This window comes from Podarcis muralis, chromosome 1 (assembly GCF_964188315.1).
Source record: "Podarcis muralis chromosome 1, rPodMur119.hap1.1, whole genome shotgun sequence".
Classification (NCBI taxonomy): domain Eukaryota; kingdom Metazoa; phylum Chordata; class Lepidosauria; order Squamata; family Lacertidae; genus Podarcis; species Podarcis muralis.
This window is the reverse complement of record NC_135655.1, coordinates 83,251,831-83,279,164: the sequence shown is the minus strand read 5'-3', so window position 1 is coordinate 83,279,164 and position 27,334 is coordinate 83,251,831. Positions and strand designations below refer to the sequence as shown.

The window sequence follows — 27,334 nt, the reverse complement described above, 5'->3', positions numbered from 1 at the left end:
GTAAGCCCCGCTGAATAAAAGGTGCAGGCTCGGGGCTGAACGTGGGATATACTCCAAGGAGGGAAACAGATCAGCCTCCATTCTGTTGGAGAGGAGGAAAGTGCCTTTCCCTCATCTGCTGGGGAGGCGAAAGGGAACCAGGCCACCGACCTCCTCCATCTCCTCTCCCCCCCACCCCCGGCCTCGCTGGAGCACCAGGAAGTTCCTTGGAACCGCGTGCGGGGAATCCTCTTGGGGCGGGACAGATCTCGGTCCTTCCTGGAAGGAGGACAAGCTCCTGTTCCGCGCTCCAAGGCGCCCGCTTGCTTCTTCCGCCGCATCGCGAGGTTGGTACGGCGCCTTGCCGGCCGGCCGGCCCCACCCGTGCCCTACTTCCTCCGAGCGGCCTCCGCCCGCCTTCCTCCTCCATGCCGGGCTGCTCTTCCTTCTCGCTGCACCCGCTGCCTCGAAACCGGCCTCAGGTCTCCCCAGGAAAGCAGCTTTCCCGCGTTGCGCCTCCTTCCCCCGCCGGGGCTGATCCCCCACCCCGCTGCTCTTTGTTCTTGGGAGGGACGGAAGGAGGCGGCGCTCGGTTTAGGGGGCTTCCCGCAGTGGATCAGCCGCAGATCCGGAGGCAGCGGCGCAGTGCGCGCAACCAGTTGTGGCTGCAGGTGGGGGAGAGTAGGTAATGGTTAGGGGCGAGAGCGTGGATTGGTTGGTGATCTTATGGGGTGGGAGTTGTGGGGTTGCTCGAGAAGGAGGTTGGCGGGTGGTTCGCGGAGGGGATCTCTTGGCTTCCCTCCATCTGCGTTTTTTTTGAGCCGGGGTCGGGGAGCACATCTAGCCGGGCCCCTGTTTTCCTTCCTGGGGTGCGATAGTGCTGGGTTTCCTCATCCACCCACGTGCCTGAGCAAGTCGGGGAAAAGGTGGTTTCCTTCCGGAAATGCCGTCCTGCCTTCACAATGGCCGCGCTCGTGTGCGGCTGTTCTTTGAGGGTGGCGGTGAGGGTGAAAAGAGCAGCCAACCTCTGCTTTTTGGTGGGCTTCCAAACGCAGTTTTATAGCCGGATTGAGAATCGAGAGGAATCTACAGTGATCTGGTTCTAGATCCTCTGGGTGGGGGTAGTCAACTGCATATACACCATCCCCCACAAAAAAAAAGAATCGTGGGAAGTGTAGTTTGTGTAGTTCAGTGTGCTGTATAGGGGTATGTGCTTTAAGTTCCGTATACATATCCCAAACTTTTTCAAACACAGGTTATGGCTACTATATTACCCTCACCCCCACCTCCAAATCCTAGAGATAACAAGTAGGTGAAGTTGTATCTTTTTGTTAGGGTATGTTCTTCTGACGCTAAGGGTCCTCTGGAAGTGATGGTGACCTCACAGAACCTCCCTTGTTTTTTTTAAAACTTCCTCACTCAGAATAAAAAATATTAAAGGTAGTGGTTTTTTTCAACCATGAAGTTATTATAGTAAGTGTCACACTTTTAAAGAACCAAAAAAGGGGAGGAGGTGCCAGTACTTCGTACCCTTGAGTACCCCCTGAGGAAAAAAACTGATTAGAGGCATGACCCCTGGGAAAAAAAGGTTGCAGCACTTGTTTTTCACTTTTCCATGCCCTCTTCTTTTTATTTTTATATGATTCTATGGTTCCCAGAATTGGCACAGAAGAGGGGTTGATTGTTGATGCTCTGAATTGTAGCTCTGTGAGGAAAACAGAAGCACCTAACAATTCACAGCACCCTCAACAAATTACAGTTCTCAGGATTGTTTGGGGCTGGCCATGACTGTTTAGAATGGTACTTCTTTAAAGTATCTGGGCTGTACAATTTGAAGGGGGCACACCTGTACACTTCCATGTTCATCGAATAAAAAACACCATTTTGCTTATATCTTTTGTTCTCTGGGACTAACACAGCACAAAGATGGGGAAAATAATGCATGAATTTGTGCTTGCAATCCATAATCAGAAATAAAATGTTCAGGTAGTGGCATAGTCGTCTGGCACTCATGATCCAGCGTTCCTTCATTTTAAGTCTTGTTATGTTGCACAGTGTTTTTTCTGTGTAGTGTGGGAACACAAAGTTCTGAGAGAGAGACAGACGGAGAGAAATGTGCTTCTTAGACACCTCTGGAGACTCTACACAGGACCTCACAAGGCCTAATACGCAGCAGGGAGTGCCTAGGTCTTCTGCCAGTAAATTAATAGATCCCCTCTGGGACAGGATTCCTTCCTTTTGGGAGCTCTGAAGAAAGGCAGTGTTCATTGTGTGCACATATTCTCTCTTGCCACTGCAGAATTGTAATGGAATAAATTTGCACCTCTGGCACTTCTTGACCAGACCCTTCAAGGAATAGAAGACTTGTTCTTAACTAAATATGTAAAGTGCTAATACAGGGATGGGGCTAGATATTGTTGAGGCTCCAACTCCCATCGGCCGCAGCCAGCATGGTCAGCACTCAGGGATGATGGGAGTTGTTGTTCATAAATATCAGGAGAGCCATAAGTTTTCCATGCCTGTCCTCATATAAGGTGCATCCCCCTTCAGTAACATCCAAACAGTAATCAGCCTGGAGTCAAGGGGATCTTAAAGGAGCATATAGGTGCTTGGGGAGAAACTAGGCCTACATGTCTTGGAGGTGATGCTTTGAGGGGATTGCAGGGTAGATAGATAATTTATTACGGTTGGAGACCAGCTTATGGATTGCAGGGTACATGGGTGGGAGCGAGACACTGAAAGCGGTGAGCTGGCAAGTTTCTCAGGGGGAAAATGGGAAGAATAGTGGCTGCACATTTTACCTCATAACTTGGGTTCCATAAATGCTAGCAATTTATTCTTATGAAAAGAGGGAGGGGGAGAGAACTAGGAATTGGGGGATTGTGGTTCATGGGGACAGGAGTCCAGAGGACACCCATGGAAGGGTGCCCTGCTATGAATATGTAGCTTCAGTAGCAAGAAATGGCCTTATGCAGTTTGCTGACCTGGAATACTAGATATTCTGTTTAACTTGCAGTGGTGTCTGTGGTCTAGACATGTATCTCTGTATGTACTGTATTTTGACTGTTGGTAAGTCTTCACAGTTTCTCCAGACAAGCAGAGAGTTGTGGGAGGTGCCGCTCTTCATTTACAGTGGTGCCTCGCAAGACGAAATTAATCCGTTCCGCAAGTCTCTTCATCTTGCGTTTTTTTCATCTTGCGAAGCACGGCTATTAGCGGTTTAGCGGCTATTAACGGCTTAGCGGCTTTAAGAAAAAGGAAACAAACTCGCAAGACGTTTCGTCTTGCGAAGCAAGCCCATAGGGAAATTCGTCTTGCGGAACGACTCAAACCCTTTTGTCTAGCAAGTTTTTCGTCTTGCGAGGCATTCCTCTTGCGGGGCACCACTGTATTGCTATTGCTATTGCCGTCTCTTTGCAGGGGAGATTCGCTTTCTCTCAGCACAAGTGATCCACCACTGAGGTTACTTCTCAGGCACTTCTTTTTTTTTTTTAAAATATTTTTTTATTGGTTTTTTACACATATAAAAACAATACAAAACAAAACACATACATCAAAAACACACAACAAAAATTGGACTTCCCCATACCTTCCTTTCACCACATCCTTGTTTTAACATTTTTTCAGCAACCCTTCAGTCGATTTTAACTCAAATCTTCTTTTAAATTTACATAAGATTTACCCTTTACAGCTGTAATTCTCGATTTCTTACCCCTAACATCTTAACAGTCCTCAATTTTACAATAGTTCTTAAGATATATTTTAAATTTTCTCCAGTCCTCCTCCACTGTCTCTTTCCTCTGGTCACGGATTCTGCCGGTCATCTCTGCCAGTCCCATGTATTCCGTCACCTTCGTCTGCCATTCTTCCAGAGAGGGTAGTTCTTGCATCTTCCAATACTTTGCTAGTAAAATTCTTGCTGCTGTAGTTGCATACATAAAAAAATTCTTATCCTTCTTTGGTACCAATTGGCCGACCATGCCCAAGAGAAAAGCCTCCGGTTTCTTAGCAAATGTCCATTTAAGGACTTTCTTAATTTCATTATAGATCATTTCCCAGTAGGCCTTGATCTTTGGGCAGGTCCACCAAAGATGATAGAATGTACCTTCAGTCTCGTTACATTTCCAACATTTATTATTGGGCAAATGATAGATCTTTGCCAGCTTAACTGGGGTCATGTACCACCTATAGATCATTTTCATTATATTCTCTTTCAAGGCACTACATGCCGTAAATTTAATACCGGTGGTCCATAACTGTTCCCAGTCAGCAGCCGCAATATCATGACCTATATCCTGTGCCCATTTAATCATGACTGATCTCACCGTTTCATCCTGTGTATTCCATTTCAGCAGCAAATTATACATTTTAGATAAGTTCTTAGTATTGGGTTCTAGCAATTCTGTTTCTAACTTTGACCTCTCCTCCTGAAAGCCAAGTTTCCTGTCCTGCTTAAATGTCTCATTTATCTGACGATAATGTAACCAGTCTCGAACTTTATGCTTTAGCTTCTCAAAACTTTGAAGCTTCAATGTTTCACCTTCTTGTTCTAAAATTTCAGAATATTTAGGCCAATTTGAGTCCATGTTAAGTTTTTTCACTTCCTTAGCTTCCATTGGTGATAGCCACCTGGGGGTTTTACTTTCCAATAGATCTTTGTATCTATTCCAAACATTGTACAATGCTTTCCTGACTATATGGTTTTTAAAGCTTTTATGCACCTTTACCTTGTCATACCACAGATATGCATGCCAGCCAAATTTGTTATCATATCCCTCCAGGTCCAAAATGTCTGTATCCTCCAGAAGTAGCCATTGCTTCAGCCAGCAAAACGCTGCTGATTCATAATAAAGTCTTAAGTCTGGCAGGGCGAAGCCCCCTCTATCTTTCGCATCGGTTAAAGTCTTAAATTTTATTCTGGGCTTTTTGCCCTGCCAGACAAATTTAGATATATCCTTCTGCCACTTCTTGAAGCAGTCCATTTTGTCCAGGATTTGCAACGTCTGAAACAAAAACAACATTCTCGGCAATACATTCATCTTAATAACAGCAATTCGGCCTAACAAGGAAAGTTTCAGCCTAGACCATATATCTAGATCTTTCTTCACTTCTGACCAACATTTCTCATAGTTATCTTTAAATAAGTTCACATTCTTAGATGTTAAGTTTACCCCCAGGTACTTAACCTTTTTTGCTATTTCCAATCCTGTTTCACTTTGAAACCTAACCTTTTCTTCATTTGTTAGATTTTTTTCCAACACCTTTGTTTTCTGTTTATTTAGTTTAAATCCTGCCACCCGGCCAAATATCTCAATCAGTTCTAAGACTCTTTTGGTGCTAGCTTCTGGCTGTTGCAAGGTTAACACTAAATCGTCTGCAAATGCCCTTAATTTGTATTGTTTGGCTCCGACCTGTTACTTCTCAGGCACTTCTAACAATATGGAGAAGAGAAATTGAGAATGAAGATTTGAGGGGGAAATGCGATTTTTTTGACTGACCACCAGATCTTGCCTATTGCTTCTGCTTCTCCTCAGGCCCGGCTCATGACTGCAAGGATCTCTCCCCTGTTTTGTCCAACCTGAGTACTGCGGTGCTCTGCCACCTTGGGACATTTTGACCTCTCAGTGAGCAACTTGGGAGTTCTGAGTCAGGCGCCCATTGTGAAACGGGAGGCCGGGTCTTGCCCTGGAAATTGTGTCGCAATCCCAGAGCTCAGAAAATCCTATGTGAGTCAGCAGAGTCTGGGCGCCAGCTGCAAGCAGTCAGCCCCTCGGAGCTGCAAGAGACACAACTGGAAAGTTGCTGCCTGTTGAGCTCCTGCAGGATTGGCCCCATCTTCCTGCCATCTTTCCACTTCGTGAAACACCTAGAGGTAAGGGAGAACCCTTTTTACCAAGTAGACTTAGGGGGCTTTCGCTGCTACTGCACCTGAGCTTCATGTAGACTCTTCCTACATTCTTAGTGATGACCTTCTGCAGGTTGTCTGTGCCCTCCTTCCTGAACCTCTTTTTGCTGGTCTGTTATTTCCCCTCCATTGGGCAACCTGTCCCCTTCACTGTCCCTGAAGGCATCTTCTTTCCTCTGCACAATCCTGTTCCTATTCCCAGTCATTGATTCATTGTAGTAGGACAGTTGTTGATAAGGGGAAGACATCCCAAATCCCTCTCTGCCTTCCTGGTGCCAGTACAAATGAACATTAGCCTGTCAAGGGAGGTGATGTGCATGTTAGTTCTCTTTGGGTCTCATCAACTCTCTTCTCCTCTCCCTTTTAGGACTCACCTATGCAGCTGCAAATAAAACCCTTTAAATTGTTGTAAAGTGCAATATACAAATGTGACACTAGATGGCAAAAGTGAGCTATGCCAAATTCAATGTATTTTTCAAAACTTTTTTTTTTTTAAAGCATTTTCACAGCATTTTAAATATGTGTGTAGATTCCAGATTCCACCTTGGTCTCCTCCAGCAAACATGGGCTCCATGTTCCGCAGCGAAGAGATTTGCCTGGCCCAGCTCTTCTTGCAATCGGCTTCGGCATACAGTTGTGTCAGCGAATTAGGCGAGCAAGGACTTGTGGAATTCCGTGATGTACGTGCAAGAGGGTTTGAGGAACCTTTTTTGGGGGGTGGGGACACCATAGACTAAGGGATTCAAGATTTCCTTGACTTTTACTGCTTATTTATTTAAATGATTTATATACTTCTTAAGGTTTTTTGTTTTGTTTTGTTTTGTTTTGTAGGGGGGAATCCCTAAGCAGTTTACAGAAATTATAAAATGAGTAAATAAAATACAAATTTTCTTACAAAAAAGTACATTTAAAATCCATCCTAAATTCCAATTCCAGTGCCCTTGGTCATTGTGATGATTTTATAGATTGGTATTGTTTTTCCACCATCTAAGTCTCAAAAAGTCTTACGGCAGTAAAAAGACATAATATACAAAATTTTAAAAACAAGTTGAACATCAGAAATTTAAGACAGAAATGTAATGACAGGTCTTTGCTTTTAAGCCTCCTGTTTGAGTGCTTTTTCTTTTCTTCATCACTTTTTCCATTAAAAAACCCTGCTTTTCACTGCTAAACCAGAACAAATGGCAAATCTGTTGAAAATCCAAATTGCCGTTCATTCCAATTCAGTATTAAAGAGCGATATTTTCTTGGGGCAAAGGGGGTGGGGAGTGCTCAGACACGGACCAGGAATGCCTAGAAAGCGCAGGGCAAAAGGTAAGTGTGGATGAGCCCTAATAAAATGGTCAGGGAAACCTGGAGAAGATGGTAGAATTGGGGTGAGATAGAGAAATGGATGTTTTATACCTGGGGAAAGGGTCTTGATGCCATGCAAGCCTTAAGAATGGGTCAGCAAGCAATGGAAAATTGGGCTGCCTGGTTTCCAGTGTTATCTGCGCAATCTTTGGTGGGCTCTTCACTAGTAATGTTCTTTTTTTCTTTGCAGCTGAACCCCCATGTCAGCGCCTTCCAGCGACGTTTTGTGGGGGAGATTCGGCGGTGTGAAGATATGGAGAAATCCTTCAGTGAGTGGCACTCCGGGGGGGGGGGGGGGCTGTCCTCTGCTGGGTGGCTTGGATGATGACCTTGCCATCAGGTCGGTGACACAAATCTTCTGAAGATGCGCCCAGGCCAGCCATGTTGCCACAAAGCTGCCTGACACACTGCCAAGAGCAGTCAAAAGACGGGGCCAAGTTTCTGGGCGTTGAAATTGCATTAGGAAATCATGAGACTTTTGCAAACAATGCAACATTTTAGATGTAATTTCTGGTTTCTGGCTGAGGATAGTTGCACTTCCCCTCTCGGCCTGTTTTTACTGTCCTTGTTCAAACTGAAGCATCTGTAAAAATGGAGAAGGGGTTAGTCAGTTGGTGCATTGGCCATCTGTGATAGCTGGCTGCTATAATTTGCACTTCCTGCCCTCCACCTGCCTGTTGTGACTTCCTGTTTCTTCTTCCTCTATCATCAGTCTGTAGCATTTGAGGGTGGTTTGCATATTCCATGTTTTTCTTTTCTAATGTCCTTAGCTGATTAAGATCTCATTTAACATGTTTGACTTTTTTGGCACTCAGAACATTTTGGGAAAGCACTAAGAGCATTTTGAAAAGCACATCATGTTACTATTACATGAAACAAACGTATCTCAAAAAGTTTTTCCAGTAGTCAAAAGTTGTTAATGTGAAATATTTGATTCGGGGGAAATCCAGTAAAGCACATTTGCTGCTACTGCTAATATTAAGCATGTATATGGTGCTTTCAAGAGTTTAAAAGTCCTCATGTGTTTTGTTTGGTTCAGGGCTGGGTTACCTTCCCTAGTCAGCCATATTTCCTGGGAGATAATGGAGGCTGCATCTCTCTCTCTCTCTCTCTCTCTCTCTCTCTCTCTCACACACACACACACACACACACACACAGACACACACACACACACGCACACACTCTTGGTGCAATTTGCTGGGGGGGCTTGTTTGTACCAAAGGGGAAAATTTCCCCAGTGCAAATGGGAGCCACTTGGGCCCAATCCAGATTGGAAGTCTGGCACTGGGTGGGGGGGACCTTTAATCCTTTGCTGCCCACTGTAGTCTCAATCCAGATTGGGGGCTGCACAAGTGCAGTCTGCATTGCCAAAAAAGGATCAATTTGTTTGAACAGCTGTTTTTTGGTGATGCAAATTGCCGGTTTGCCCCTGTCCATTTTGATTCAGCGCTGAAGCAAGGGGTAAAGAATTAAAGCCTCCTTATTCCCATACAGCAGGATCCTGATTCTTATCGGGCTGTACTGGCTGGGGAAGAAGAGTAGCTAGTATGGAAGTTGAGGAAGGGGCAGGGTGGGGACTAATAGTAAAGGCCCCTTTTACTATTGGATGATGGTGATGAATGATTAAATTTCTATCCTGCCCTTCTTGCCAGCAGAGCTCCGAGCAGCAAACATTAAAATGTTTAAACAATGCAATTTATACAAACAATACAATGTTTGTAATTTTAGGAAGCAATCCACTTTTGTAAAATAAGCCTTTTCCCCAGTAGAACAAAGCAGAGGAAACCTTTTTTTTTCTTACTTTAGGAAAAATGTGTCTGCTTACATCCGTGGCTACAGTGTACTCTGCAAATTCACAGTGCTGTTTATGATTTAGATGCTCTGGTCACCACCTACAGTGGTGCCTCGCAAGACGAAATTAATCCGTTCTGCGAGTCTCTTTGTCTTGCGGTTTTTTCGTCTTGCGAAGCACGGCTATTAGCGGCTTAGCGGCTATTAACGGCTTAGCGGCTTTAAGAAAAAGGAAACAAACTCGCAAGAACTCGCAAGACGTTTCGTCTTGCGAAGCAAGCCCATAGGGAAATTCGTCTTGCGGAACGACTCAAAAAACGGAAAACCCTTTCGTCTAGCGAGTTTTTCGTCTTGCGAGGCATTCGTCTTGCGGGGCACCACCGTACTGTGCCTCCTGGATTCAGTTGCAGCAAATGAAAATTATAGTGGTTGTTTCTGACATCCTGTGCTCAGCTTAGAAGAGCCAAAGGCTCACTTCTTTCTGGAAGTGGAAGCTCTCTCTTGCAATTTCATAACAATGTAATTCTCGTAATTGTAGAAGCTAGCGTATTTAGGAAATTCCTGACTTTCACAAGCACATCTAAAGCCTGAGAATTACTTAAGTATTTGGCTGAATCAAGCCAAGTCTGCTCCAGCATCTTGCTCTCACAGGGGCCAATGAGATGTAAATGGGAAGCACACAAGCAGGAGGACATGAGCGAAACAGCGCTCTCCTCGCTTGCGCTCCCTGGCAAATGCTGTTCAGAGCATTGTGCCTCTGGCACTGAACAGAGCCGTCATGACTAATAGACATTCTTGAACCTACAATCCTGAGATTAAGAGTCTCATGCTTTACCAACGGAGCTATCTCGCTATCCTCTGAAAAATCTTTCAAAGCTATCTTTTAAAGCTAACCAAGTTGGTGGCCGTTGCTACACCTTGGGAGTAGCAAATTCCAAAGTTTAAATATATGCTGTGTGTCTTCGTGTGGTACATCTTTGGCAGGCTTGTACAACGTCCAGACAAATGCTGCTATACCAGGGTCGGCAACCTTTTGGGGCCAGGAGGCCAATTTTGAGAAAGTCCCGCGATCCCCTGTCCCAAAATGGGAGCCGTAAGGACACGGCGTAACACAAAATGGCTGCTGCATCTCAAAGAGCAGGAAAAGGCAACAGCATCACAAAATGGTGTCAGTGTGCCTCTTCTCATCAGCCCCCCATCAGTGGGGGGAAGGCACCTGCACCAGCCCCTTGCAGTCGCAGAGAAACAGTCCTTGCACCTCTCCTGTGTTCAGAACAGATGGGAGGGTGAGTGTCCAATCCTGGCATCTAATAAAATTTGGGCATGCTGAAGAGATTTGTGTTTAACGTAGGAGAGGTTGAGTACGGGTAGAACCAACTGCGTCCCATGTTCTGGATCTTTTTATTTATTTATAAATCTTTTTTGTTGAGTTATACATTACAAATTTAAATTCAGACATTAAACATCACCATCATTTAGGATTCCCTGAATCCTTTGACTCCCCTCCACCCTTCCATGGTTACCATTTTCAATCTTTTCCCACTGCTTCACATATTTTCTCTGTTTTTCTAAAATAGTAGTTTTACCTTAGCTTTTCATACATTACAAGCATTACTTGTATCCTGCCAAAGTTTTTTGTTGTTTGCAGTGTTCTCTTAGGTATATTGTAAATTTTCCCCATTCCTTCTTAAAGTTCCTCTCTTCCTGGTTTCTGATTTTCGTGGTCAATTTCGCCATTTTGGCGTAGTCCACCATCTTCATCAGCCATTTGTCTCTGGTCGGGACTTTATCTTCTTCTCATCTCCTATGTTCTGGATCTTTGATGGAGTATTTACTCATTGCAAACTCTTGCAGCTGAATGTTTTTTGGACCTTGGGAGCAGAGGACAATCCCAGGTTCTGCTCTTCCTCTTCATGTCTCTAATCTCCCTCTCCAGCTTTCTTAGCACAGCAAGTGTGGAAGGCAGGCCTGACACTGACACCCCCTGTGGAGAACCTGCCGGCTCCTCTGGCTCGGGATGCCCTGCAGATCCAGGAGCAGTCTGAGCGGCTGGCGCAGGAGCTGAGGGAGGTGAGCCACAACCGCGAGAAGCTGGTTGGTCGGCTGCAGGAGCTGCGGGAGCACATTCAGGTGCTGCAGGAGGGACAGCGTTTCACTGGCCAACTGGTAAGTGAGTTCCGCCCCTTCCGCTTCCTGCTCCATCAAGACTCTTTGCTGCGCTTGGAGGAGAAAGGGATGCAACTGCAGTCGATTGGCTGAAAGTTAGATTAGGCTTGCTGAAATTGTACATTTTATCCCATAGTGGGGGGGGGGGGGGACTTAAAGCAATTTGCAGCAAGAATGAAATGCAATAACAGGAAAGAGATCCTTGAGGCAATATGGAATAAAAATATGCTAAAAAGAAAATAATTCATTTCCCCCCCAAAAAGGGTGTCATGTTTCACAGTGACAGCTACTACTACTACAGTGGTACCTCGGGTTAAGTACTTAATTCGTTCCAGAGGTCCGTTCTTAACCTGAAACTGTTCCTAACCTGAAGTACCACTTTAGCTAATGGGGCCTCCCACTGCTGCTGCGCCGCTACTGCCTGATTTCTGTTCTCATCCTGAAGCAAAGTTCTTAACCCGAGGTACTATTTCTGGGTCAGCGGAGTCTGTAACCTGAAGTGTATGTAACCTGAAGCGTATGTAACCCGAGGTACCACTGTACTAATAATAATAGGCATAGAGCGTCAAGCCCGCTGGTGATTTTCTTCTTTGCTGTTCTCCTAATGCTTTAAAACTACTTGAATATTATTTGACAATATCTGAGTGGCCTGTTGCTCAAAAAAACACAAACTGACCTGGCAGTGCCTGGCACTCTCTACTCCCTCCCTCCCTGGGCTCTGTCACTTGAAGCAGTTTCTGGTAGAGCAAATGAGCTTGACTGAAGAGAAAAACTACTTTACATGATGGAGCACAGCCCGGTTAGGAGGGGAGAGCCTCACCTTGCCTGCATGTTTTAATTTTTTTGTTAAAAAATCACCTTGACTCCTCCACCTGTGCCTTTTTTTTCTTTTTACTTGAATGAGCAAATACATGAAGAACAACTCTGGCTGTCCCTGTTGCATTTAACTTGACCCTGGATTTTATTACTGCAGCCTATCAAATTTAAGAATATTACGATGTTGAACACTGAAGGTGGTCCTGGGACATCTGAGAGGGAGCTCACAAGTCCTGGGATGGTAGCAGGCCCTTCTCTCACAGGCTGTTTTCCCATCAGCAGGTGCCATTAGCATCACCAGCTCGCCCACGAACCTTCTCTGACAGAGAACCTTTGCTTGACCCATCCATGGCACAGCGGCTTGACCTCAAAGTAAAGTGAGTTGTGAGGGGGCGGGCAGGACATTCAGGTTGACAGGGTAACCCTTCTGTATGAGAGATGAAGCTTGTCAAGTAAACCAAAGCCATTGTTCCTGAAGTGAGAGCTGATGTAGCCTAATGGTTAAGAACATGAGGCAGGACATCCTCAGTTCAATTTAAAAAAATTAAAAATGTCAGCGTCACAAACTGTATGTGGCCTTGCATAAGCCACTATTTAACTACTAATAATGACCCCAATATTATTAATAATTGAATAATGTTCAGTAATAACCACAGTATTATAATTGTGTAATAGTCAATAATGATAATCACAGTGGGCAGTTCTGCTAGGGAAAGCTCTTCAGGAATTTCCCATACCTGCCCTCTCCCTCAGTGCCCCCTAAAGCTGCTCCTGAAGGTTGAGGGGAAACCCCACAACAGCTTTAGGAGGCACACAGGGCGTGTGCAAGGAGAGGAGAAGGGGGAGGTGTTCCATTGCACAGTCTAAAGTGCCTTGCGCTAGCAAAACTGTTCAGTTGGACCATCCAGTATTAAAAGTAACCAAAATCCAGAATGAAATTTTTGTCAGCAGGGAGTAAAACAGCATGGAAAGTATGACAAGACTTTCAGGAGGGCATTCTGTAACTGGAGTGCCACCACTGAGAAGGCCCTTTCCTCAGGTGATGGGGGCATCTGAAGAAGGTCATCTGAAATTGACCTTGGTTACCTAAGGTGAATGCTCATCTAGCTTCTAGGGTTGTTACAGGGATTACTATGATAATGTTTATGAGGCACTTGGTAGACTACAAATGCAGCATCTAGATGCTAAGGGCTTGCTATGTTGCCACAGGGCACTGTGTGCTCAGCCTCATGTGTGCAGTTTCAGTGTGCATTTTGTATGCTCTCCCCTTTGCTCTCAAGCTTTATCGCAGGCGTGATCCACCCATGGCGGGTGAATGTGTTTGAACGGCTGCTGTGGCGCGCATGCCGTGGCTACCTTGTGGCCAACTTCACTGAGATGCCGGAGCCCATGGAAAACCCAGCCACGGTGAGACGAAATGAAGAAAATGGGTGGGTGAGGTGTAAGATGGCTGCCTGTGAGGGGTGGCAGGCAATGTAGGGGGAGGGGTGAGATTCAAGGCCTGAGTTTGGGTGGAGCAGGGTGTGGCACAGCTTGGGAGGCTGCAAGTACACTCTGTCATGTGGCTTAGCCTGAAGGCCCGAATGGTCCTTCTCCTGCTCCTCTCAAGTGCAGAGGTTTCTGAGCAACCTGTCCCTTCATGTGTAGGGCGAGAGCGTCACCTGGGTCATCTTTCTCATCTCCTTCTGGGGGGAACAGATTGGGCAGAAAATCCGCAAGATTGCTGACTGGTGAGTGCTGTGGGTGGTGCACGTCCCTTCTGATGTCTATTGATACTGAATAACACCTCTCATCCACCTGCCTTGGTCTCCTTCTGCTCGCTGTTTATAATTTTCCTTCCCTGGTGCCATAACATCCCAAAGGTCCAACAAATCACAGGCCCTGCAATGTTTCACCCTTTCCCTCTGTTTGACACATGACATGCCTTTTTACCTCCTCAAGAGGCCTGCACACACAGGCCCTCCAAATCAATTCCTGTGATATGTGCCTTGCATTTAAATTTATTTATTTGGTTTTTCAGATTAAGATTTTACAGTCACATACAGTGGTGCCCCGCAAGACGAATGCCTCACAAGACGGAAAACCCGCTAGACGAAAGGGTTTTCCGTTTGCGATGCGCTTCGCAAGACGAATTTCCCTATGGGCTTCCTTCGCAAGACGAAAATGTCTTGCGAGTCTCGCCATTTCCCCCCCGCTTTCACCCCCCTTTTTCAAAGCCGCTAATAGCCTTTTAGCAGCTAAGCCGCTAAGCCTTTAATAGCCATTAAGCCGCTAAACCGCTAATAGCGCTAAGCCGCTTAGCCGCTAATGGGGTTGCTTCGCAAGACGAAAAAACCGCTAGACGAAGAGAATCGCGGAACGGATTCTTTTCGTCTTGCGAGGCACCACTGTATCCAACATACAATATAAGAACAAGATTCCAATGAATCTCTTGGACTTCCCTACTCCCCTTTGTGGGTCCTATTGTTAATCATTTCCTCCTGCATCTTTTATAATAATCCAAATCTTTTACCTCTCCATTGTGTCCAAAATTCACCATTAAAGTACGAGTGATATTCCAATCCTACTAACAATTTTAACTGTTTACAATGGTCTTTAAGATAAGTTATAAATTTTCCTCTGTGACTTGTTCCAGTGGTGTCTGACAGGCCATGAGGCTGAGGAGAAAGTCAAACACAGGCTATATTCCTTATGCCCTAGGGCAGCTCTGCCTATCTTCACACACTGGCCAAGCTACACACCATCTTTCTTTTCTTTTCTTTTCTTTTCTTTTCTTTTCTTTTCTTTTCTTTTCTTTTGAATTAATTTTTATTTGATTTTACAATGCAAAATTATAAAAAAGAAATTCAAATATATATCCATATGGCCACCATCTTTCAACAAATTGCTCCCTCTGCTCCTCTGTGTTGCCTCCCGCCACCTCCACCCACCAGTATGTGTGCATGTGCCTGTGTGTATTCACTCTGTGTTGTGTCCCTCCAAAGCTTTCACTGCCACCTGTATCCTTACGCCGACAAGGAGGCGGAGCGCTTGGAGACACTGTATAAACTGCGCACTCAGATTGAAGATCTGACCACGGTAAGGTGATAAGGGCTGCTTAGGATAGTACACAGGGCGGGCTTGAAATCCGGGAAATACTGTCAGAGAGCTTTGGAGAGGATCCATGGTTTCCAGTTCTGGGGCAGGAAAGGAAATTGCATGGGTGCAGTGGTGAGAGTATACCACTGCAGATGATTAATTTCTTCTCCAGATTTTAAACAGGGGAGGGGGGGGGTTGGTGTTTGTTAATTGGTTTGCAACCGTTGTTGTCATTGTATTTGCTAGTTTCTTTTTACAAAAAGAAGTGTCTCACTGTGACTTAGCAGCAAAATACAAAGAGGTGAAATGATTAAAAAAACCCAAAATGGCATACAATTCAAAATCCTTAAAATGCTCATCCAGCCATGCAATAAGTAAGGACAAGTCCTACCCCAAACCACTAAAAGATGAGCATCACAGGGTTTACTTAAGGCCACGTCATTTAAAACAGGATCACACCACTTTGAACAGACATGGCTTCCCCTAAAGAATATTGGAAACTGGATGTTAAGGGCACTTAAACCGCTCAGGGTTGTAATTCTGTGAGTTTAACAGTCAAGCCCTCTTCCCAGGAAATTCTGGGAACTGCCACTCTGTGAGGGGAGTAGGGTTCTCCTAACAGCTCTAAGCACCCTAAACAAACTACAGTTCCCAGGATTCTTTGGCAGAAGCCATGACTGTTTAAATTTGTATTGCATTGCTTTAAATGTATAGTGCAGATGGGGCCTTGAACGTACTTTCCTCCTACCCCAGATCCTAATTTCTCTGGGCAGGAAAGGCCAGTATATTGGTGCAAGTGCTCCTCCCCACAATGGTTTTCTCCACTGCATTCATGCAGAGTGTCACATTTCAAAGCTGCAACCACACTCCGTACTTCCTGTGGCCCCGTGTGCAGCCGCATTTCCAGACTAGTAGCTCTAAGCAGCACTTTCCATTGCTCAACTGATTCCTTTAAAAAGGAAGTACTTTCCCTCCTAAATCCCCCTTTTTGCTCCAAGTCTTCCACCGTCTCCCTCAGTTCTGCTTCATACTCCTTATGAAAAAACAGGTCTTGGGCCAGACGGAGCAATACCTGGACCAGCTGCTGCAAAAGGTGCTCTTGGAACTGCCTGCTTGGCAAGTGCGGATACAGAAGATGAAGGCCATCTACTTCATCCTCAACCAGTGCAGCTTCAACATCACCGACAAGTGCCTCATCGGGGAAGTCTGGTGCCCCGTCCGCGACCTTCCTGCTGTGCAGCAGGCTCTGCGTGAGGGATCGGTACATGCTGCAGTATATCAGCTCCCTTCTGCTTCTCCTTCGATGTACCTTCCATTTCATGTCCCCCTCCCCCTTCTTTTTGTACACCTACCTGTTTGCATAAGTAAAGAGCAAAATATTTTGAGTCAGGAGTTGATACATGTGCTTTGTCCTCCCCCCTCCTCGTGGGTTGGGCCAAAAGAAGGTAAATAGGGCTCCCAGCAGGTCAAGGGCCAAGAGATTTTGCTGCCTGATGCGAAGGACAAGATGGTACTCTCTCCCCATTCCATACACAAAAGTCCATCTTGCTGGCAGCTTGACTCGTCCTTCAACAGTGGTTATGGGACAGTGTCCTCCACTGCGCCTGAGGGCAGCAGGCTAGCTTAGGGAGCACAGGACCAGGGTAGCTTCTGGGGCTCTGTGGGAACAGTAGGGTGGAGCTGCCATTGCTTTCTTGCTCTCTAGGATTTTATGCCTGAGGCTGCTACCTTGGCTTGCCTAATGGTAGGGCCAGTCTGGGCAATACAGTTGTACCTTGGAAGCCAAACGCCTTGGCACTCGTACGTTTTGGCTCCCAAACACCGCAAACCCGGAAGTGAATGTTCCAGTTTGCAAATGTTCTTTGGAACCCGAACATCCGGCACGGCTTCCAATTGGCTGCAGGAGCTTCCTGCAGCCGATCGGAAGCCACATCTTGGTTTCCGAACGTTTTGGAAGTCAAAAGGACTTCCAGAATGGATTCCGTTTGACTTCCGAGGTACAACTGTACATTGGTAATATATTGAGACAAATTTAGAATATGGCAATGTTCTTTTCCCTCCCCTCTCCCTCTCTCTCCCTTTCCCCACCCCCCACTAGCCAGGACCACACCCAGCTGCATGAATGCCTCGCTCCTTTTTCAGAGCTCCTGGGCAAACCAATGTACTTGATGCTCCTGAACTGCCCAGTTTGACCCTCTCTTCCCCTTACAGCACCGCAGCGGTTCTGGGGTGGAGTGCTTTGTTCATCAGATTCCCTGCACTGAGAGCCCCCCAACCCTCATTCGCACCAACAAGTTCACTGCCGGCTTCCAGAGCATTGTTGACGCCTACGGGGTATCCAGCTATCAGGAGGTGAACCCAGGTGAGCAGATTTGCCGCATCCTGCTCTTGACCTTGCAAGGGGCATGCACAGTTGCTCAGTGGAACATCCTCTTTTCGGCGAAAGAGGGAGGGCACCAGGGCATTGCGCACTGACATTTGAGAAATTGCTCCCAATAAAGGAAGGCTGTGTGTTTTCTGGGCTTTCTGGCTATGGGACAGAGAGAAGAAGGAGGAAAACTAGAATGGGTCTTGTGGGTAGAATTGTCTTCACAGTTGGCCAGGAGTGGAGAGTTTGTCCCAACACCCCACCCCCCCGATGCCACTGAACTACAGTTCCTATCAACCCTGACCAGTGGCCATGCTGGCTGGGACTGATGGGAGTTGGAGTCCAACTACATCTTGAGTTGCACAGGTTCCTCAGCCCTGCTGTAAGTCAAGCAGAGCAGGGCGAGAGTGGATTATATATTTTTATACCCTACTTGATTAATATCATTAGATTAGATGCCTTGCAGTTCAAAGAAAGGAGAGGTTTTTGATTTGGGGCTAGGTTCGGTGAAATGACAGTTGACTCCGTGGTTTTCTTGTGGGGGTTGCAAAGGGGGGTGTTTGCCTGGACTTCCTGTCTGACGCTAGACCTGCTTTGCAGCTCCCTATACCATCATCACCTTCCCTTTCCTGTTCGCTGTCATGTTTGGGGATGTTGGCCATGGGCTGCTGATGTTCCTCTTTGCCCTTTGGATGGTGCTGGCTGAGAACCGCCCTAGCATGAAGAAGGTGCAGAACGAGGTGAGGCCCAGATTGTGGAAGAGGCAGCGGGTGGGAGGGAATATGCTTTGGGTGGATGGAAAATGATCACATGCTTTCCGCAATACACCTCGGGATATGTTTTTATTTTATTTGGTACCTTTATCTCCCACTTCTTCTCCAAGGAGCTGAGAGCAGCATGTATGGTTCTCCCCAGTCCTGTTTCTCTAGAAAAAGAGGTGCCGGAACTCACCATGAAACACCTCCCTTGTTCTCTTATAGTGGCAATGGCGCCTACCTGAGAGGTGCCGGAACTGAGTTCTGACTGGGGAAAAAGCCCTGGTTCTCCTTCGCCCCCATTTTACCCTTGCAAGCAACCCTGTGAGGTAGGCTTAGAGATAGCGACAGGCCCAAGGTCACCCAGTGAGATTCATGACCAGGTGGGGATTTGAACCTGGGTCTAATCCAGGTTCTGATCAGTCACACTAACCACACCAATTCTCAGAGATTTACCATCTTGCCAAGCATACCCTTGTCTTCCTGCCCCCAGATCTGGCAGATGTTCTTTGAGGGCCGCTACCTCATCCTCCTGATGGGCGCCTTCTCTATCTACACTGGCTTCATCTACAACGAGTGCTTCAGCAAGGCCACCAACATCTTCCCCTCTGCCTGGAGCATCGCTACCATGGCCAACCAATCGAATTGGAGGTACTGACTAGCCCATGACCCAAAGCAATGCTGGCGGCCTCTTCTTTCATGACCGCTGCATCATTCTCATGTGCTGAAGCAATTCCTTCTCCTTACAGCGAGGACTTTTTAGCTGGAAACCCTGTTCTTGCTCTGAACCCCAATGTCACGGGAGTTTTCAAAGGTCCCTACCCTTTTGGGATAGATCCGGTAAGTACTGCAAGAGCACACAAGAGCTGTTTCTCAGCTTTCCCCAGGCTGGTGCCCTTCATGGGTTGCAGTGCCCATGAGGGCACCAGATTATGTGGGGCTGCTTTAACTGATTTAACAGTGTGGGACCCCTGGTAATTGCTGTTTGATGTGTGCAGGTCAGATAAGGGTGTTCTGTGGGGTGTTAGGGGAGGGGCAGTGTCTCTGGTGGGGGACACATCAAGTAGTTCATCCACCATTGATCCCCTCCCTGCACTCAGCTCTCACCTGTGGCTCCTAGAAGCTGTTGACATGTGACAGTGGCCACACCCCGGGTAATGGCCGAACCACATGAGGGTAGCCAGTGAGTCTCAATCCCTCAGTGGGCTAGGGACTTGTTTATCCCCTGCATGCAAATCCTGAAAATTGAGCAGATGAGACCAATAGCATAAGGAAGACTGTTTCTGCACGTGTTGTAGAGGGAAATGAGGGTCAGATCGGGCATATCAACCTGGGAAGGTAGCCCATCTAGGAGAAGGAAAGCTGATCCTTAACCACTGTTGACTTGCGGGATATCTTCAGGAGAAGGAAAGGCTAAGGAGTAAACCCTACACAAATCCAGAGTGGAGTCCCTAAGGCGGTTGGATGGTGTCTTATACATCTCCTTCTGGCAACTCCTGCAGCCAAGCTGGTGCCAAACGTATTGCTCTGCTTTCCTTTGGAGCACATCAGTGAGACTGAGAGGGGGTCTTGTTGTCTGGGCAACAACATCCTCATCCCCTCTTCTATAAGAGGTTCACACTGTGTATTGAGTGCAGCCTTCTGCAACCTGGTGTCGTTTTGGACTACAATTCCCATCTGCCCTTAGCCAGCATGTCCAGTGGTCAGGGCTGATGGGACTTGTAGTCCAAAATATCTGGAAGGTACCAGGTTGGGGGAGGCTGGCTTATCATGTCTGTGTGTTCTTGATTCTTCCACGCCTGTGACTCAGATCTGGAGCCTGGCCATCAACCATCTCACCTTCTTGAACTCCTTCAAGATGAAGATGTCTGTGATCCTGGGCATTGTGCACATGAGCTTTGGGGTCTGCCTTGGCATCTTCAACTACATGTAAGTACTGGGCTGCTCCTCCACCTGCAGCTGCTCCTGCGAGGGACGCGAAGGACCCCTATCTCTGGCGCCATTTCACCCATTGATTCCTGCCAAAGGAATCCTGTCTTGCTTTCAGCCAACAGATAGGAATTCAAAAGGGGGATTAGACAAATTCATGGAAAATAAAACTACCAGTGGCTACTAGCCATGATGACTGTATGCTACGTCCATTGTTGGAAGTGGGAAGCCTTTGTATATGTAGTTCCTTGAGTGTCCCTAAGTGTGCAAAGGGCTGTTGCACTTGGCTCCTGCGTGTGGTCTTCCCATAGGCATCTGGATAGTAACTCTGCAAGCAGGATGATGCACTGCATGGACCTCTGGCCTGACCCAGCAGGGATCTTCTTATGATCCTGACACATTTATTCTCATGCTCCCTCTGTTGTTTGCTCGTTTCCTTTTTACAGCCACTTCAAGAACTACTACAAGATTCTCCTGGTTTTCGTTCCGGAGATCATCTTCCTGCTGGGACTCTTCGGCTACCTTGTAATCCTGATCTTTTACAAATGGCTGGCGTATGACGTCTCCGATTCCCAGTCTGCGCCCAGCATCCTCATCCACTTCATTAACATGTTCATGTTCTCAAACGATGCCGATAACGTTCCACTCTTTAACCACCAGGTAACATCTTGTGGCGCTGTGCTTTATCTGCTGGATGTCTGGCGGGTGTTGACATCCAGCTCTTTGGGTGTTGCTTCCCCTGCTCCTCTCCCCATCCTGCTTTGGGGAGGGAAATGTTCAGGACTTGTAAGGCTGGCTGAGACAGAGCAGATCCAGTAATCAAGGGGCGGGGAATCTTTTTCAGGCTGGGAGACACATCTTCTGGGCATGCCAGTGATGGGAGGGGCTAGAGGAAAATTGGGCTGAGTAGCCTCCCATTTGATGAAATGCTGCTGAATCTGAGAACTGTCTTAGTTGAAATATGCTGTGTTCTAATATGAAGGTTTCATTGACCTGGGGTGCTTGATCTCTGATGGGTGCTTCACAAACGCAAGTCATCACTTGATGTAGCCACTGAATGATGAACATGCATGTGTGAATCAGCCCTATGCAAGGAGGCACAGACCCACAAGGTCACCAGCCAGTTGGGCTTGGGGGCTAATTCTTTTCTGGCCTTGAACACAGTGATCAGTTGCAAACTTGAACACAAAAACAAAACCCAACTGCTGAGGGCTCCCTGAAAATGTCATTTACCTGTCTCCTGAAAATTTCCGCTGTGTTCAAAATCCCAAATCCATTTTATGTCTGAAGGCTTTCTGTGATATTTTTTTATTGCATTTGCTGTACTTTGAAGTTGTTGTTTGCCTGCACAATCAATCTAAAGTTGCGTGGAGTAGTCCAAATATTACAAGGGACTGCATTCTTGAGCTTTTCTGAGCAGTGCCTCATTGACATACATAGTGCTAGTCACGTCATCTTGGGTGGGTGGGGAGTTGGGCGCCTTGGGACAAAATACCAGGTTTGTTTCCTTTGTTTCCAGCTGACAAGGCACTTAGGTGTCACGTTTTGGTTTGCTCAGTTGTAATTTTATTGGCAAGACTGCATCATAGCGGGGCTGAAGATTAATTGGGAAGCAGGAAGGATCCTCACCAACCAAAGCCCTATAGGTTGGGATCTGAGGCAGAACAGGGAGAGGAGATGGTGGGAGAAATGGACACCATAGGCACATCCCTTTTCTGAGTGGCCCGAGTCCCAGTTTTTAAGACTGGGCCTGCAATCAGTGTTATCCTTTCTGCCCAGTGAGATCAGGCGTGGTCTGTGGCTTTGTACTGTGGCTGATTATGATGATGTTTCTGTGTGGTTATTGAATGATTTGTTGCAATTGACCGAGGTACTTTCTTGCTGGTGTCTTGATATCATCTCATAAGACTATATCCAAAATGGATTCCTGAATTTTGCTGGGTTTCTGTTTCTGTTCTATTTTGAACTGTCCAATATTTTGAATTGTTCAAGGTGACAGTGTGGTTTCGGTGTGATTTCCCCCCCCCCCCATTTCTGTGGGTTGCAAACTACCTTAAATGCACTAATATAGAAAGGTGCCATATCAATTTTAAAAACTAAATAAAAATGTACTTGGCTCGCTCCCAGCCTGCCTTTCTTCCGGCTGTTCCAACTTGCAAAATCTTTCTCTTTCACTCCAGGCCCTGGTGCAGACAGTGTTGGTGGTGGTAGCCCTGGCCTGTGTGCCTATCCTGCTGCTGGGAACTCCCTTGTACCTCTGGAGCCAGCACCGACAGAAGGCCTCTTTGTCCAGGGTAAGACCCCTCTGTATGACTGGGCCTGGGGCTGCTGTCCACCCCTGCCTTTCTATATCCCAGCTCCCTTGTTGGGTCAGGGTCTGTGCAGATATGCATTGAGGTCCTGGTACCATCAGGAGCGGGGCACTAAAGCTCAAGGACTGAGTCTGAGGATGATCTCAGATGGCCACCTAGATGCCACAAGTGAAGCTGTGTGTCATGGGAAGGATTCTGTGGAGGAACAGTGTCACTTTTAAGCTTGTGGGTTCAGGATTGTGATGCTTGAAGCCCTTCTGTGTGCAAGGCCGTCCATCCCCCCCACTGACCAATGTGTTTCTGGGATGCTTGCAGCATAATCCCTCCAGCGCAGAAGAGAGCCAGCCTCTGCTAAACTCTCAAGAGCCGAGCAGATCTGTGAATGTTGCTGAGGACGATGTGGATTGTGCCAAATCCAAACAGGAGTTGGAGGTAACTTTCTGTCCGGGAGGTCAGGATTCTGGGACGTGACTCCCATTTTCACCACTGAAGTAAATTATGCAGAAGTTGCCTGCTGAATGCGAGTGGGGTTTTTTGTTTCTGTTTAAATTTAGAATCATTTTGTAAAAAAAAAAAAAAAGGTATGGGGATAAAAGGAAAGTTTGAAATGGGTGGAGTAAGGGAGGCAATAAACATAGAAGACTGGGGGCTGGCGCTGTTTCAGTTGCTAAAAAAAGAGAGGTACATGGGCCTGGAAGCTACGCCTTCTGACCTGAAAGGTTGGAGTGAGTTGGTGGTGAAGCAAATACACTCTTCATATGTTCAAGAGCCCCATCCCCATTTCTGATTCATCCACACCTTCAAAGACCGACCCTAGAAGAAAAAAGATCCCAAGGGATGAACAATAAATCCATCGGGGGGGGGGGGGCAAATGGAAGGAGTTAGAAAAGGCCACGTTCAGAAGCAGTTAGGCTTGAAGGCTTGAACAAGGGCTTGAAGTCCTCAAATATTGTGCCTTTGCAGGGACTATTCATGGTAGCACCTTCTTAAGACCTCTGTTGTTGAGAGAGGCTACACAGGTGAATTATTGGAGCTTGCCTGGATGAGGTTAGAGGGGATGCCCTCTAAGAGCAACCTGCATGGACTCTGCTCAGAACTGCTGGCCCTTTCTTTGCTGCTGTTCAGGGGATTTAAAAAAAAAACTTGGCTAAAAACCTCCAACTTGTTGTGTTATCTCAGATTACCATCATATAGAAATAATGTTGAGCCTAGCAGCGCTTCACTGGAATAAAAGGCTAGGGTCTCCCACGACTCTCTTTGCAGGCTCTTTAAGTGTGCAGAAAAGGCACCGGTTGCTGTTTTTAAAAATAAAAACAAGCTACCAAGAAAAATGCTCAGAATCTGGCTTGGGAGTCTGGTTTTCCTTAGGAACATGTTTAGGGTGAAAAGGCTCTTCTCGTTTGCAGAAAGTTCTTAAATAGAGTCCACATATGCTCTCCACCAAGTCCTTAGCCTTAGATTAGGGCTGAAGAACCTGTTGCCCTCCAGATGCTGCTGAACTACAGTTCCCATCATCCTTTGGGAACTATTGGCTGTGCTGCCTGAGGGCTGATGGGACCCGGACTCTGGAAGCAGCTCATGGAGGAGTGGGCTTTCATTTGAGTCCCTATGCTGGTTCAGAGTATTAGACTAATCCATGGGTAGGCAAACTAAGGCCTGGGGGCCGGATCCGGCCCAATTGCCTTTTAAATCCGGCCCACGGACAGTCCAGGAATCAGTGTGTTTTTTCATGAGTAGAATGTGTGCTTTTATTTAAAATGCATCTCTGGGTTATTTGTGGGGCATAGAAATTCGTTCATTCTCCCCCCCCCCCCCAAAAAAAAAATATAGTCCAGCCCCCCACAAGGTCTGAGGGATGGTGGACCGGCCCCCTGCTGAAAAAGTTTGCTGGCCCCTGGACTAATCCTTGCCACCCCAATGAGTCTTGCCTTTCCCTCCTTCAGTTTGACTTCTCCGACGTGTTCATGCATCAGGCAATCCACACCATCGAGTACTGCCTGGGCTGCATCTCGAACACAGCCTCCTACCTGCGGCTCTGGGCTCTCAGCTTGGCCCACGCACGTGAGTTTCAGGGGCTGGGAGAGGAATGGGCAGAAAGCAGGAAGCACAGCAAGCGATTTGGCCACATAGACCTGGGGGAGGACGGTGGGCAAGATGTTTTTTTGGAGACCTCACTACATGATATAGGCATCAGGCCCCATTCCTGCATTGTTGGAAGCTCCCTTGCAGCCACTTCTAAAAGTGTTTGAGGGACTCTCTCTGCCCCAGCATGTTTGTGATGTGGTTTAGATTTTTTTATGGCAATATCTTAGTCTTCAGACTGGAGCTAGCAATGTGTATTGTGGGGTGGGATTGTGGGGTGATTGCATTTGTTAGCTGCCTTGAGTGTCTTTTGAACATTAGGTGGGATATGTGTTTTTAAAATAAAGAAATGCATTTTTGACTGGTGGATGTATTCAAGGCCTATAGGGAACAGGAAGTGTGTGTGTGTGTGTGTTAGCGGTTGGGGCTTTACATCAGTGCTAAGGGTGGAATTCAGTGATTGTTCTGTCAGCGCAAGCATTTCTGCTTGTCAGATGGAACAATCTTCTTTTTCCAAGCCCCCAAAGCTGCTTTTGGGGCTGGGGGGAACCCCATAGCACTAGCAGGACTCATTGTACTGGTTCCCATTAGTGCAGCTCCTCAGTTGGATCCAGCCTTGGGTGGTCTGTAAGGGAGGGGAAAGGCTGTTTGGCTGCTCTACTGCTCCCTGACAAGTCCTGCACCCATCCTTCTCCACAGAGCTCTCAGAGGTCCTGTGGACCATGGTGATGAGGAACGGCCTCCACTTTACAGGCTACAAAGGTGGGGTCCTCCTCGTCCCGGTTTTTGCCTTCTTTGCGGTACTGACTGTGGCAATCCTGCTGGTGATGGAGGGGCTGTCGGCTTTCCTGCATGCCCTGCGTCTGCACTGGTGAGAGACACACATGTATATACCCGCTTTCTGTCAGTGAATCCTCACTTGGCTTGCTGCCCTGGGCTCTTTGGGGTGGGAATGCGGGAGATAAATCCAGTCAACCAATAAGACTGCCAGGTGCTTCCACTCTGAGCACTGAGACCCAGGTGGGGTTAGGGGTGTGGGTGATAGAGGACTCCCCTCCTCACGAGGTCAGGAAAATTGTTCTGTGTGAGAGGGAGGGACCTGGAATGGCAGAGTTTATTTCTCCTTCCCCCACCCAACTGTGAATCAGGCCGGGACCTGCCTGTTTCAGGGATTGTGTTACTACTGGGATTAGCATTGCAAGCCGAGAGCAGTGCTTCCGGATCTCGAATTGACCACTCTTGTGCTGTTGTTTTTCAGGGTGGAATTCCAGAACAAATTCTACACAGGCTCTGGGTACCGGTTCACCCCGTTCACCTTCACTACAGACATCTGGGACTAAGAGAGAATGGACTTCTTTCTTCCCAGAGAGCAGATGTACTGTGTGCCCTCATGAGCCAATTGGCTTATGCTGTGGTTTTTTTTTTTACATGAGCAACTGTCTCTTGCTTCCTTCTTTCTACCACTTGTGCCTTGTGTCTGACCGGAAGGTGTGGCAGAACTTCTTTAACTCCCCTGACATGCACCTTTCTTGGGGAAGGAACTACCTGCTCTGTCCCCGTCTGTCTGCTACAATTAAAGTGAGGTCCTTTGCTGCCTCACTGCCAGGATATCAGTATTTAGGATGGAGTTCTGGAATTCAGGGTTTATCAAGCCACGTTCCTTCCAGTTCTCGATCCTTATGACTTGCAGCTGAACCAGCCTGCCTTGTGCATATCTCTATAGCCGTTAAGAGTTGCTTCTGGGAAAGAATGGGAAGCGGCCTTAAGGAACATCAGAATATGGATACCACTCACTATATGGGTGTTTTCACAGGTCTACTAGGTGGCACTGTCTCTCTTCTTGCTTCATCCCTGTTTGCTGGGGTGCAGCCTTTCTGATGCACATCAGAGGACAAGAGGCCCGACCCCAGGCACTTGGGGCTTCTGCTTTTTCTAAATTTACATTCTGTTGCAGTTGGTGCTGTCATCCAGGTCTGAGACTCTCTTGTGTCCCTGATGGAGAGCCTGGAGTTGACATTGCATCAGCCAATGCATGGTGTGGGGCTGCACATTAGAGCCAAGCCCTCGGTGCATGCGTGTTTTTGAAAGGACTGTCTACCTGTGCTAGCAAGCTAGCTGATACGCTGGGAGCTGATGTGGCTTGCAATGCCTGTCTTTTCCTCATTCATGCTCTGTTTTACCAACTGCTAGCAACATCCGCCAACAATTGGGGACAACAGCTCTGTACAGGTGGAAAATGGAGACTTAAGTTGCCAAGGGCAAGAGAGGGGCTCCTGCCCTGGATTCAGGGGCGCCTACTATAGGGGGCTCTGAGTCTCTGAGCACCCACAACAATTTTTTTTGTTGGGATCCACACTGCAGGGCCCCCCACGCAACTTCTGAGGTCTCACGAGGAAGTCTCATGAGACCCTGGAACCTGACTTCCAGTGCCACCGGAAGTCACTTTCTGAGGCCAGGGGGCACTTGTGACATCATGATGTCATGCCGCATGTGACATCATGATGTCACGAGCACTGGGCACCCATAACCTGGGGCCCAAGTTGGCTCCCCTGCCTGGATTGCAGAACAAACTTCCTTCATACTGAAGGCACAGCATGTCACAGGCAGGACTCAAGACTCAGGCTGCCATTTAAGAGGAAGACAATGCTTGTGAGCAGGCTGCTGAGAATTCTGTGCTTTAAAAGCCCTCATAAACTCTTTGTCGCCGTAGCTACCAAATCCCACAATAAAGACAAGATTCTTAACCTTCCCTGCATTTTAATACTCTCCTCTGAGTTTATTTTTGATGCAAAGCTGGTTT

At 47.0% G+C, this 27,334-nt stretch overlaps 1 protein-coding gene across 6 annotated transcripts; it reads left to right on the top strand.

Annotated features, from left to right (window-relative positions):
• Window positions 1-245: 245 nt before the first annotated feature.
• TCIRG1 (T cell immune regulator 1, ATPase H+ transporting V0 subunit a3) lies at window positions 246-27,283 on the top strand. 6 transcript variants are annotated; one of them, XM_028740140.2, is made up of 21 exons: window positions 246-326; window positions 5,514-5,851; window positions 6,414-6,564; window positions 7,428-7,506; window positions 10,965-11,194; window positions 12,290-12,387; window positions 13,291-13,417; window positions 13,658-13,740; window positions 14,995-15,088; window positions 16,137-16,349; window positions 17,300-17,450; window positions 18,057-18,196; window positions 18,705-18,862; window positions 18,961-19,051; window positions 20,022-20,140; window positions 20,587-20,800; window positions 22,321-22,434; window positions 22,768-22,884; window positions 24,396-24,513; window positions 25,234-25,405; window positions 25,793-27,283. In XM_028740140.2, exons 3-21 carry the CDS (start codon window positions 6,448-6,450, stop codon window positions 25,872-25,874), a joined length of 2,517 nt encoding a protein of 838 aa, XP_028595973.2. In that variant the 5' UTR covers window positions 246-326; window positions 5,514-5,851; window positions 6,414-6,447; the 3' UTR covers window positions 25,875-27,283. The 6 variants fall into 6 exon arrangements, with proteins under 6 accessions (XP_028595973.2, XP_028595982.2, XP_028596001.2 ...); XM_028740149.2 differs by lacking the exon at window positions 246-326 and adding an exon at window positions 343-660; XM_028740168.2 differs by lacking the exon at window positions 246-326 and adding an exon at window positions 343-664 and having other exon boundaries at window positions 12,293-12,387.
• Window positions 27,284-27,334: the final 51 nt, after the last annotated feature.

Excerpts from the sequence above, each read along its gene's own strand:
- TCIRG1 (XM_028740140.2), top strand. The coding sequence starts at position 6,448 with ATGGGCTCCATGTTCCGCAGCGAAGAGATTTGCCTGGCCCAGCTCTTC. Across the intron at positions 15,089-16,136 it reads AGATTGAAGATCTGACCACG|GTCTTGGGCCAGACGGAGCA; the intron begins GTAAGGTGATAA and ends ATGAAAAAACAG. Across the intron at positions 16,350-17,299 it reads AGGCTCTGCGTGAGGGATCG|CACCGCAGCGGTTCTGGGGT; the intron begins GTACATGCTGCA and ends TTCCCCTTACAG.